Source organism: Canis aureus, chromosome 3 (genome assembly GCF_053574225.1).
Source record: "Canis aureus isolate CA01 chromosome 3, VMU_Caureus_v.1.0, whole genome shotgun sequence".
Lineage (NCBI taxonomy): Eukaryota > Metazoa > Chordata > Mammalia > Carnivora > Canidae > Canis > Canis aureus.
In genome coordinates this window covers 27,535,588-27,548,279 of record NC_135613.1, presented here as the reverse complement: position 1 = coordinate 27,548,279, position 12,692 = coordinate 27,535,588, and the positions used below count along the sequence as shown (strand labels likewise).

General features: G+C 39.4%; 1 protein-coding gene across 12 annotated transcripts in view; it reads left to right on the top strand.

Moving 5' to 3' along the window:
- Positions 1-12,692, top strand: part of PER3 (period circadian regulator 3) — a 55,283-nt gene that overhangs the window by 12,778 nt on the left and 29,813 nt on the right. For 11 of the 12 annotated variants that reach the window (XM_077891360.1, XM_077891365.1, XM_077891361.1 and 8 more), the window contains 6 exons: positions 940-1,018; positions 2,468-2,574; positions 3,033-3,189; positions 5,365-5,470; positions 6,339-6,467; positions 6,925-7,054. In XM_077891360.1, coding sequence (XP_077747486.1) covers positions 940-1,018; positions 2,468-2,574; positions 3,033-3,189; positions 5,365-5,470; positions 6,339-6,467; positions 6,925-7,054 — 708 coding nt within the window. The remainder of the gene's footprint in view (positions 1-939; positions 1,019-2,467; positions 2,575-3,032; positions 3,190-5,364; positions 5,471-6,338; positions 6,468-6,924; positions 7,055-12,692) is intronic. The other variant, XM_077891362.1, reaches the window with a different exon arrangement.

Sequence of the window (12,692 nt, the reverse complement as noted above, 5' to 3'; positions counted from 1 at the left end):
TCAGTTCTGCTGTAATCTGACATATGCTTTCCTAAAAATTATTGTCCTATGCAAACACACAGACACACACACACACATACATACACACACACACACACACACACACAAAATCACAGAGCTTAAGGAAAAAATGGGTTTAGGGGCACAACACTCAAAAACTTAACCACACATTGAAAATAATACAGGGATCTAATAAAAATAGTAACACAGCTTTACACACGTTAAATGGTTAAGAAAGACACAAATGGCACAATAAACACAGTGCCTCGCCTTGGAAAAGGCCCATGGTGGCTTGTAGACTTGGGTGTTGGCAGGGTCACAGCTCCTGAGCTACTGTGGTGCCAGAAGTCAAATGTGGATGGGCATGTCTTGTAATATATGTCTTGCAACATGGGGTGCACAGAGGTGTAGATGTTTGAGGTGTGTGCATGTGCTTGTGTATTCTTGGGTGACTCCATTCACCTCTCGTTTCTTGCAGATGAAATTGTGCATGATTTCAAATCACTACATTTTCAAAGTGAACAACAGTAGAACTGACCATGTCGGGTTTTCTTACACAGACTTAAAATATCCATATCACACACCAAATAAATGTACTTAGTTATACACAATCACCAAATATGACCAGACTTGGGCTAGTCCTGACCTTTAATTTCCTCCAGCTTTGACTGCTGCATTGTGTTGAGTAAGCTTTCCGTGTATACAAAGTCTACTTAAAATTAACTTTAATAGGCATTGCGTTTTGACCCAATCAGAACGTAGTAAATAATGACAGGTATTATAATTTCACCACAGCTTTGGCTTCTTGAAGGCCAGGCCCCTAAGTGAGATCTCTACCATTTTGTATAGAGATATTGTTCCCTTTTTAATGTAAGTGTTCGGTAAAGTAGGTGAGTAATTAGATATTTGCCTTTAGGTGAGTCTTTCTGTTTTTCCTAGCTCCTCGAATCCCGGTGGATAAAAGAATTTTTACCACAACACACACCCCTGGGTGTGTCTTTCTTGAAATAGATGAAAGGTAAGCACTTCCTTAAGCCTAAAAGAAATTTTGTTTCTGAGTACAGGTAGATATGTGAGAACATTTACATCATGTTTACATACTTCTACATTATGAAGTAGATATCTGTGCATTTACCCATTTGACGTTAGCTTGAAGTTTATGTTTTAAGTATCTTGTATATTATATGATTTATAAGTTATATATGATTTCACAGTAGTAAGTCAGTAATTACTGTTCTGTGTTACACAAGAGGACAATGTACCTGGCCACATGGTATGTGATTGTACTCAGAAGGAGACCAAAACTCCAACCTTGGCCTCCAGCTTCAGATTTTTTTTTTTTTTTTTTTTGGTAAAGCTAAGTTTATTTAATTTAAAACATTATCAGTGATTTTGAACTTATGTTTTTTCTACTTTTTTGTTGGTCTTGAAGTGGTCTTCCTTAAAAAATTGGGATAGGAGATGGTAGTCATTGCTTATTGTTGTTTTTTAATAGTTTTATTTGGAAAAATAAATGTTATCCCCTGATGAGTACCCTCTGCTACCCATGCCCCCCGTTTATTTTTACATTTTACTTATTTGTGACATCTGAAAATCTGGGGAATCAGTGCACCATGGCACATATACATATAAGGCAACAAAGTCCAGACAGCTGACACAGTTATGATAGCTGTTAATTTTGATTTTTAAAAAATCTTAACATCTGAAAATAGATTTATTTAATAATAGATACTTCCAAACTAAACAGTAATTGGTGACATACTTTGTATCATGTAGTTTGTATAAAGTAAGAATATTTAGCAGCAGATAATAGCCTACTGGTAATGGCTTAAATTTCTTGCATTAGAAAATGTGAATTTGTGCACACAGAAAACATTTATGGAGTCCGTTCTTTCTAAATCATTCTGAAAGCTCTGCATTCACCGCTCTCCCATGAAGCTTCACCCTGCATGTGTCTCTGTGTTCCTTTTGTCTATTTGTTACTACCTTCTGGGAGACACTGTCTCTGGGCAGTTTTAATGGTGCTGTATAAATTTGTAGCCTGCTTTATTTACTTAACACCATAAGCATTCTTCTACATTATGATGTGATCTTTTTAAACTATTTAAATGTAGGGGGACATCAGAGACCCCTAAGGAACTTGCTAAACATATAGATTCCTGGTCTTACCCTAGAAACTCTGATTGAGTTAGCCTGTGGTAAGCCAATGAATCATTTTCTAGCAAGTTCCGTAGGCAGCTTTGATGCACTATGTCTAATGCCCAGCATTTCTTAGATTCTGGAGCCATTTCCCCATGGCATGGGCTCTGAGGTAGTTTGCTCCTTGTATAAAATGCTGGAATGACATCTTTTGCATACCTTCTATTTTTATATTTAGAATTAAGTTTAAAAGTATTTTCTAAAGTGTACAAGTACAGAAATTACTTGCTGCATGTAATGTGCTGTCTGTGCTCTGTCTGTACCCCAGAGCAGTGCCTCTGCTGGGTTACCTGCCTCAGGATCTGATGGGAAGGTCTGTCTTAACATATCTGCATCCAGAAGATCGTTCTCTCATGCTCACTGTACACCAAAAAGGTAAGGATCTGCATCTTTATAGTCAGAGGTTTTTGTGTAGCCACTCATCTGCTCTTTTTCATTTCTTTTTAGACCTTTTCATAAGTTCTAATCACTCAACCTTTAACAGGTGAGCCCTGTGTTGAAGGTGCTAAAAACAATTTTTTTCTCTTCTGGCATTCTGAAAAACTTATAAATGCCTAGAAAAAGACATCTGCAATAAATAGCTGCATTAAATAAATTCTAATCTCGGGGGTCCCTGGGTGGCTTAGCAGTTTAGCGCCTGCCTTTGGCCCAGGGCACGATCCTGGAGTCCTGGGATCGAGTCCCACATCAGGCTCCTGGCATGGAGCCTGCTTCTCCCTCCTCCTGTGTCTCTGCCCCTCTCTCTCTCTCTCTCTATGTCTATCATGAATAAATAAATAATCTTAAAAAAAAATAAAATAAAATAAATTCTAATCTCGTATTATCTTATATAGTCTTGAAGTATGCAGGCCACCCTCCCTTTGAACACTCACCCATTCGATTTTGTACTCAAAATGGAGATTACATCATCTTGGACTCCAGCTGGTCCAGTTTTGTGAATCCATGGAGCCGAAAGGTGTCTTTCATCATTGGTCGCCATAAAGTTCGAATGTAAGTCAGTCAACGTCCATGTTTTTGAAGACTATTTTTACCAAATAGTATTCTTCCACCCACTGACTCCCTTTGATTCATTTGACACACAAATTAACCACAGATAATTTTTTCTAAATGCTTTTTGAAGACAGTTTGGCAGTATGTGTCAAGAACCTTGGAAGATTTCTGTCTCTGACCCCATGATTTCCTTATAGAAAGAAACAGTCTAAGGAAATATGCCTAAATACAGGCCTATTTAGAATGAGCTTTAGAAAGCAAAGATATATTTTGTACCATTTTTTAATCATAACGGTGGACTTAGAGTAGCTAGCTTATATCAGTCGTTAAGTAAGTTCTAGACTATTTGACATGTTACTGATCAAAAAGAAATTTGAAAATTTCTGAAATTTACTGAAAAATGGAAAGATTAAAAAAGCAGCATACAAAATTATTTATACCGTATGAATATAAATATGTTCAAATGACACACAAACATTGTGAAGTAGGAAAAAGAAGAGGAAACGAAATAAAATATAAATTCTGGCTATGGGTATGGTTAATGGATGAAGGTTTTTTTTTATCTTTTCTGAATTTTAAAGTTCTCTTTAGCGACCACGTAAAACTTTTTATATCAAAAAAAATCTTTTTATATCAGCTTCTTCTGTCAAATTCCACTTATTTGCATCTATTCTATCAAATCTTTATTTTTAAAAATTAGATGCTTTGGTTTTTATATTCCTGCCAACACACCGACTCAAGCCTGTTTGATTACTGCTACCTATCCATGTAACAGAACCTTGTGAAATGGATCTAGAACAACTTATGCTGCCACTCTTTCTAGCCTAAAATACTCCCAGTCTCTTGACTTTTTGGGTTAAATTTAAAATTGACCTGTAGGTTTCTCACCTGGGCCAGAGGGAACCTGGTGATGTCTGTTTTGTTTTGTTTTGTTTTGTTTTTTTATAATGGAAATTACACCTAACTCTTTAGGATCATGCTGAGTTTGAGAAATAACACCTTTTGTGTTTTATTGTAAAGCTTTGTGCACATGAGCATAAAATGGAGAACAGTAGGTCTCACTGGTAAGACTTATTTTTGTCATGTCTTGATACTATAACAGAGGATACCTAACCATGGTAAGAAATGGTTCCAAGGTCTTCCTAGGTCTTTGTGTTCTGGGATTTGGCCTCTCAAAAGAACAGGTCTGGAACTATACTATAATAATATATTATTACTATACTATATTATAGTATAGTAACTATACTATAGTTATAATAATATAGTAACTATAACTATACTATAATAATGTATTATTACATTATTACTAATGTAATAATCAAGAAATATGACTGCCAAGTAAATATAAGTTATGCGTATTGGTCAGAAAGGACCTTTTCCCTCCAGTAGGGAAATCTGTGGGGAAGTGAAAATAAAGTCAGAGCCTAGACTCTGGTCCCTTCATGAATACCTACTTAGACTTTACCAGCTAGGTGACCTTGAGAAGTTTTCAACTCTGGTGAAGGAGATAAAACTTGCTAGAGCTCTTGGAACAGTGTCTGGCACATCATATGGGTTTAGGAAATGTTATTCTTGCTATATGTTATAAGAGCATTATGGTTCCTGTCACATAGAGGATCCTAAATGAACGTCATTTCCTGTGTGATATTTTCTGTTGGCACATCTGCCTCTGTGTTCAGATAGTAGTTTTGGAACGCTCTAGTGTTAACAGGACTGCAGGTTGTAACAGCCACATTTTCACCAATAGTTGGGTTGCTGAAGTGATTAGGTACATTAAACATTTAATATTTGGTGGATCTAGGGTCTTAAAATTCCTACGATAGGTTGCTCAGTTAATGTTAAATTTTGAGACCAGTAGTTGTTGAAGGTATCTTGGTAGCTACGGTTACTTGTCACTTATTTTAGATTTCTACAAATACAGTGCTGACACAGATGTTAAAAGATTACAGCTTTAGATGATCCAAAGAAGGCTCTTAACGTCTCATTTGTTTTTCAGTTTTTTTCCTGCTTCCACGGATGAGATTTTAAGCTTCATGTTTTCTACTTGGAGCCCCAAGAGTTGCTTTGTATAAATACAGATTTAGTGTTTGAACATTCTGTTTAAAAATCTCTTTAGACTTTATTGTAAATTAATTTTGAATTGCTTGACTCCATCTTTTACTTGACACTTTGTAGGAGTCCACTGAATGAGGATGTTTTTGCTACCAGAATAAAAAAGATGAACAGTAATGACAAAGATGTAACAGAACTACAAGAACAAATTCACAAACTTCTCTTACAGGTAAAGTGAGATTTTAAAAAGCAAACACAAAATATCCATAATTGTGTTTTATGTTAACTTTCGATCTTCATAAAGCCACCTCCCAAAAATACGAAGCGAGGAGAGAGAAATCTGTATCCTCTGAGCTCCAGGGAGTTCTGTCTTCCTGTTTTTGTTTTTAAATTCAGTTTTACTCATCTTGCTTTCCTTTTCCTGAGTGAATGCACAGAACATTCTTGTGAGATCCCACTCTAGGAGGGCAGAGCGGGTCCCAGTGAGCAGGTCGGGCAGGGAGCTGGTTCTCAGCGAGAGCATCCTCCTCGTGTTCCAAACCCTGCCCAGGCGCCCAGTATTTTAAAGGTGGGGGCAGAGGGATGGCAGCTCTCGGTGTCCGGTTATTACCGGGCAAACGTGGCCGAAACCCTCTGTGGGAACAAATGCCAGAAACGATTCCTTGATCCCGCTGGTGAGCGGGTGCAGGCCAGAGCGTTTGCGGAGGGTCCCGCAGGGAACAGCCCGGCGGCTCCCGTCTCCCTCCGCAGCCTCTGCAGGTCCACGGTGGCGGCCACCGACGCACAGGCTGTGTATCTGACTTCTCGTCCCTCCTAAACTCCTCACGGAGCGCCGGAGTCCCCGTGTGGCTCTCCCAGCGCCGGCTGTTCTGGAAGCGCCCGCCCAGGCGAGGCACCGAGCCCTGCCCGAGTTACTGAGAAGGGAGGGCAGGGCCCTGCCGGGCGCCGCGGCCAGCGGAGGCGAGGCGTGTGCCTCAGGATCTCACGGAGGTTCGCGCCCACGCCGGGCGACCGCGCGGGGGCCCTGAGGTGGACGCCGAGCCTCTCCTCTGGGCCGCGTCCACAGACTCTACAGCGGGGCCTCCTCCTTCCTTCAGCCCGTTCCCGCCAGCGCCTCCAGCGGCTTCGGGAGCCTGGGCAGCGGCGACTCGCAGGAGCCACGCGCCAGCCTCGCGTCGTCCAGGGAGTCCGGCGGGCCTCGCGGCGAGGCCGCACGCAGGGCGCCGGTACGTGGCCGACGGCGTGTGCGTGTGCGTGGGCCTGCGCGCTTGCGTGGGGGCGTGGGCGTGCGCGTGCGTGCAGGCTCCTTCCCCCTCCGCCGCGTGGTGCAGAGCGCGTGGGCGCCGCCGCTGCGCCTCGGCACGTGGGCCTTCTTGCGCGTTCGGGGACCTTATTGACTGACAGGCGACCTCATGCATTTTGGTTGGAAACCGTGCCTGGGAAGTGAGAGCATGACCTGTGGACGGCGAGGTCTGGGTTCGTGGCGCGCTCTCCTAATTAGCGGCTAACGAACACGTGTACTAACGCAGCATTTGGGCTTAACCCTGTCGCAGCGCCTTCAGCCTTCAGAGAACCGGAAGTTAAATGTGTTTTATCTTCAATATGTTGATTTCGTCTATTGTTTACCTATCTTTTAATTAATCTTACAGTTTTGAAACGTATCCTATCGCTTTTTTCCCTAAGACGGCCTTGCAGCGGGTCTGTGCCAGCGTAAACAAGATGAAGAAACTGGGTGGGCAGCTCCACATCGAGTCAGCAGCGGCCAGGTCACCAGATAAACACGCGATGGGGACACACCCAGCGCGGCCTGGTGGTAAGTCAGCAGGGCAGCCCCCAACCTCCTCCCCTGGTTCTGCCTCTTCCCCGTTGCTGCCACCTTTCACATTTACCAGCTCAGATGATGACAGTAATAATGCTAATGGTAGCAGCAAATACTGCGCTGGAAGCCAAATGCTATTAGGGTGTAATTTCTGTACATTTCCGTCGAGGAATTAATGTTTTCGATAATACCAACAGATGTATAGATTCTCCCATACGAGGCATTTGTCAATCAAAAGAGTTGTTTTTAGAATGAATGTCATAATCCTTCCTGTCACTTAAAACAAATGAAAGATATGTATATCCTAAATTGAATGAAAAACTGGGGACTTTCTTTTTGATACGTGTTTACTTTTCTCAAATAGGAGGTAAGGGAGAGCATTCCATAGGAATTGGATCACTTAGGACAATTGACATTATTTAGAAAAGTCAATCTACTGGCCTTAAATAGCAGAGGAAAGGTCTATAATGTAGAGATGAAATTATACTAACTTTTTGGTTTAGCTACCTTTCCTTCGTTTGTTTTTCTGAATGTTAATATGACTTTGGAAGTCTTTACAGGTTTGGTACCCTGGATGTTATTAATGGTTTCTGTCATTGTCAGATGTGGGTGTTTTACACAGTAGGGGTGAAATTTCTTCTCTAAGGTCAATAAATTAAAAAAAAATAGCTACACTTTTCAGGGCTTGCCGTGATTTATAAAACAAAAATATCTACGTACTACTCCTACAGGTGATATCACAGGCTAGGCTCCCCTCCTGATAGAGCACATCCTGTCCTTCCTTGAGTTTTTCTTGTCTCCTTAGTAGGAGATTTAACATTCTATGTGTTTCTTTTGTGGTAGAAGGGCACAAGATAGAAACAACACCTTTTTTTGTCCCTTGAAGCCATCAGATTCCTTCATTGCAAAATAATTTGAGTATCTTCCTTGTTGTATATTTTTATCCCGTATCCTAGCATTGGAACTTCTTTAGGAAGATATGAAGCATAAAATTTCTAATTTTTTTTTTAATTGTCTGGTCCACTTTGTGCTGCTCACTGCTGCTTGGGCCTAGGACCTCATGTTAGGGCCATGATTTTATATCCTGATCTCTGTATTTCTTGCCAGAGTACAAATTCTTTCTCACGTTCTGCTTTGTTCCATTTTTTATCATCTGCCATTGGTCTGGACTGCCATCAGTACCATGGTTCAGAGGCTGTATTTTAAAGCAAACATCAATATTCTATCATTCACCATTTTATAAAATTCAACCTATAACTAATTCTATGTATTTATGATGGTAGTCTGGAAATTAACATTATCCTACTAAGATATGTGCTCTATTTGACTCTCAAACACATAGGATGTGACTTTTGGGAAAGGGAAAATCTGCCATTTTGATATTGCTTGCGGGGACATAATGTAACTTGGGCATCCAGATTTTATTAACATCTTAAGACCTACAAGTTTAAAGAGCTAGTAAAAAATCTTTATTACTTTCTAATCAAAGGAAACTAGTATGCAACTTAAAGATAGAAATGTTATAGTGTAAATATTAGAAATAGCACCAATCAAAAGCAAAATACTAAAAAATCACTATATACATGGTTTATATACAGGGTACCAGAGCCAACAGGAGCATAAGGTTTTAAGTTTATATTTTTACCTTTCTTACAAGGGCAGGTTAGGCCTTGAAATAGAGTAAGAAGGAAAATTTTAGAAATGAATATGGAAAGGCAAGGAGTAACAAAGATACAAAGCCTCTTCATCAGCTACAAATACCGGTGCCAGCTGCCAGAAGCAGTTGGGAACTTAGAGAAAATCGACTGTTCCACTCCTGTGGCAGCGCCTGAGGGAGAAACATTGATCCATGAACTGAACTTATTTAGGGTGAGTGTGCTTTGGTTTGTGTTCAGGGAGAAGTAGAAGGAGCATCATTCCAAACTGACAAGGAAGAAAGCCACGTGGCAGTGAATTCATGAGCTTTCTTGGACCTATCAGAGCACTGCAGTTATAGGGCAGCCAGCAGGTTTAAAATACAAGGGGGATACATGCTTGCAGGGAGACGTGAGATCAAGCCCTGGATACTGGTGCCTGACTGATGGAATCAGTACTTGTAAGAGGCAGGCCTCTGAGGCACAGTGCAGAGGGAAGACTAGAGGCTACAAGTGGAGCAAATATTGAAAAAAAAAAAAAAAAAAGGAAAGCTCTCTAGCACACCAGCCACCATGAAAGCACAAAGTGTCACTAGAGGAATTTGAAAGCTGTGATACATTGAATGAAACCATAGCAACAACTAACCTGAGACCTGGCCAATAAATTAGTTATGTTAACTCGAACACAGCCCCAGCAGAAGGAAAAACATGCCCAGTCTCCACTGTCTTACACAAGGTGTTCTGTTTCCAGCAAATTAAGAAACATACAAAAGGGGGGGGAAAAACCCTCCCAAAAGACAAAGCAGTCATCTGAACAAGAGTCAGGGGACGCCTGGTGGCTCCGCAGTTGAGCATCTGCGTATGGCTCAAGGCGTTAGTTATCCCGGGGGGGGGGGGGGGTCCGGGGGTTGAGTCTAGGGAGCCTGCTTGTCCCTCTACCTATGTCTCTGCCTCTCTCTGTGTCTCTTGTGAATTAAAAAAAAAGAAAGAAAAAAAAAGCACAAGAGTCAGATACGACAGAGATGTTGGAACTACCTGGCAGAAAATTTAAAATATCTATATATAACATGTTAAAGGCTCTAATGGACAGTAAGCAATATCCAGAACCACATGAGTAGTCACAATGTAGAGATGGAACTTATTTTTTAAAAAACGATCAAATGGAGATGTTAGAGGTGCACATATGCCTTTGATGGGCACTTGACACAACCAAGAAAAAAAATCCATAAACTTGAATATAGATACGTAGAAATTACACAAACTGAAACACAGAGAGAAAGAAACATATAGAATAGAGCTTTTAAGAATGTTGAGACACTGTCAAATGATCTATCATAAGAGTGATTGGAATCCCAGAAGAAATAGTTGAAGAAGGGACTGAGCCTGGGTGGCTCAAGGGTTGAGCATCTGCCTTTAGCTTAGGTTGTAATCTCAGGGTCCTAGGATCGAGTCCTGCATCAGGCTACCTGTGAGGAGCCTGCTTCTTCCTCTGCCTGTGTCTCTGCCTTTCTCTGTGTGTCTCTCATGAATGAATAAGTAAAATCCTTTTTTAAAAAAAAGAAGTAATTGAAAAAATAATCAAGAATTTCCCACAGATATGAGAAACATCAACTAGTGTGGATACAAAACAACAAACCAATCACAAAATAAAAACGCCACATACGTGAAAAAAGAATCCACCACGTACTTGGAAATATCCTATGCGAACTGCTGAAAACAAAAGCAAAAGGATATCTTGAAGACAGCCAGAGCAACAAAGACTACATACAGAGGAACAAAGAATTACAGTAGACATTCCTTTAGACACCATGTACAGTAGAAGACTAAATGTTAAGACTAAAAACTGTTAAGGAAGAATTCTCTATCAAAGTATCTTTCAGAAATGAAGGAGATATAAAAATTTCTCAAACAAAAACTGGGAATGGGGGATGTATTGCCAGCGATCTGTTGAATGAGAAACACTAAGGGAATTTCTAAAGGTGGAAGTAATATGGTACCAGACGTAAAACTTGGATTTACACAAAGAAATGAAAAGCACTAGAAACAATGAATGAAGAAATTTTATATTTTGCTTATTTTAAATTGCCCTAGAAGGTAGCTTATTAAAGCAGAAATATTCTTCTACATTTGTAGCCTATGTAAAAAATTGCAAAGGATCAGGAGAGGCACTGGGAACATACTGTGGAGTCCTACGCCAGAAGCAATACGTTATTTGGAGGTAAAAACTGATTCCTTAAAGGTGTATGTTGTGAACTTTATAACAATGATTAGAACTAGTTTCTAAAATACAAATAATATCAGTAGAGGAGATAAAGTGGAATTTAAAACATTTAATGCAAAATGAGGCAGAAAGGAAACAAAAATCCAGATGGAACAAACGGAAAACAGCGAAGTGGCATACTTTAATCGAGCTGTTTCAATAATCATATTAAATGTGAATGTTCTTAGTGTACTAGCTGGAAGACTGAAATCATCAGTTGAATGAAAAAAAGAGGTAGCTATATAGTATCTACAAGAATCCATTTTGCAAATAAAAACATAGGTGAAGAGCAAAATATTAGAAAAGATACACATGCTAACGGGAGTCCAGAGAAGGCTGGAGAGCTGTATTAATACCAGGTAGTGTAGACTTTAGGACGAGGAACATTATCAGGGTTTCAGAGGGATACTGCATGACAACAGAGGGGTTGATTCTCTGAGAGCATGTCCTAAAAGGTTATACACCTAACATCAGAGCTTCAAAATACTTTAAACACTGATAAAAACTTTGAGAAATAAATCTGCAGTGGTAGAGACTGTAATACACCTCTCTCTGTAATTGATAAAACAAGTGTACAGAAAATCATTAAAGATGTAGAAGACTTAAAAAGCACTGTCAACAAGATTGGCGTAATGGACATTTATGGAACACTCCAAGCAATAGCAACATGATGCTTAATTTTCTCAATGGCACATGGACCATTCATCAAGATAGACCTTATTCTGGGCCATAATACAAGCCTTTTAACAATTTTTTTTAAAATATAAATCATACCAAATATATTCTCTGACCTAATGGATTAAACTAGAAATTATTAATAGGTTTATCTGGAGAATTCCCAAATGTTTGGAAATTAAAGAACACACCTCTGAATGACCCATAGGTCATACCTTAAGGGAATTAAAAACATTTTGAATTGAATGAATTGAAAAACAAAAAATTTGTGGAATACAGGTAAAGCAGTGCTTAAAGGTAAATTTATAGCATTAAATGATACAAGGGAACAATAAAGTTCTTAAATCAATAATCTAAGCTTCCTCCTTAAGAAACAAAAGCAAGAAGAGCAAATTAAATCCAAGGTAAGCAGAAGGAAAGAAATTGTAAAAACCATATATCAATGGAATTGAGAAGTCAATAAGAGAAAATTAATGGACTCAAAAGCTGATGAAAATAAAGTAACAAACCTTTGGCCATACTGAACAGGAAAAGAAGACAGAAATACCCACCGTTGGAAATGAAAGACCCCACAGATGTTAAAGGGACTGCAAACAACTCTACTCCCAAAACTTTGGTCTATTAATAACTTGAAAGAACCTATTGGAACTCCATGAAAAAGAAACAGCTAGAATAGACATAATTATTACAGATACTGAATTTGAAGTTTAACATCTTCCAAAAAGAAAAGTCTGGGCCCAGATGATTTCACTGAGAAACATTCAAGGAAGATATAATTCCAGTTTCTATGTAATCTTTTTCAGAAAATAGAGGACAGGAGAAAATAGAAGGAGGAAGTTTGGAAAGGAAACTCCAGGCTCCTTTTATGACCTCATTATTACCCTAATACTGAAACAAGATAAAGACAGTTCAGGAAAACTACAGACCGGGATCCCTTGTCAGTGTATTTGCAAATCATTAAATCCAGCAAGTACAAAAAGGACAAATATATCACAACCAAGTATGATTTATCCTAGGAATGTACAACTGGTTCAATATGTGAAAGTCAGCCATTTTTATTTAC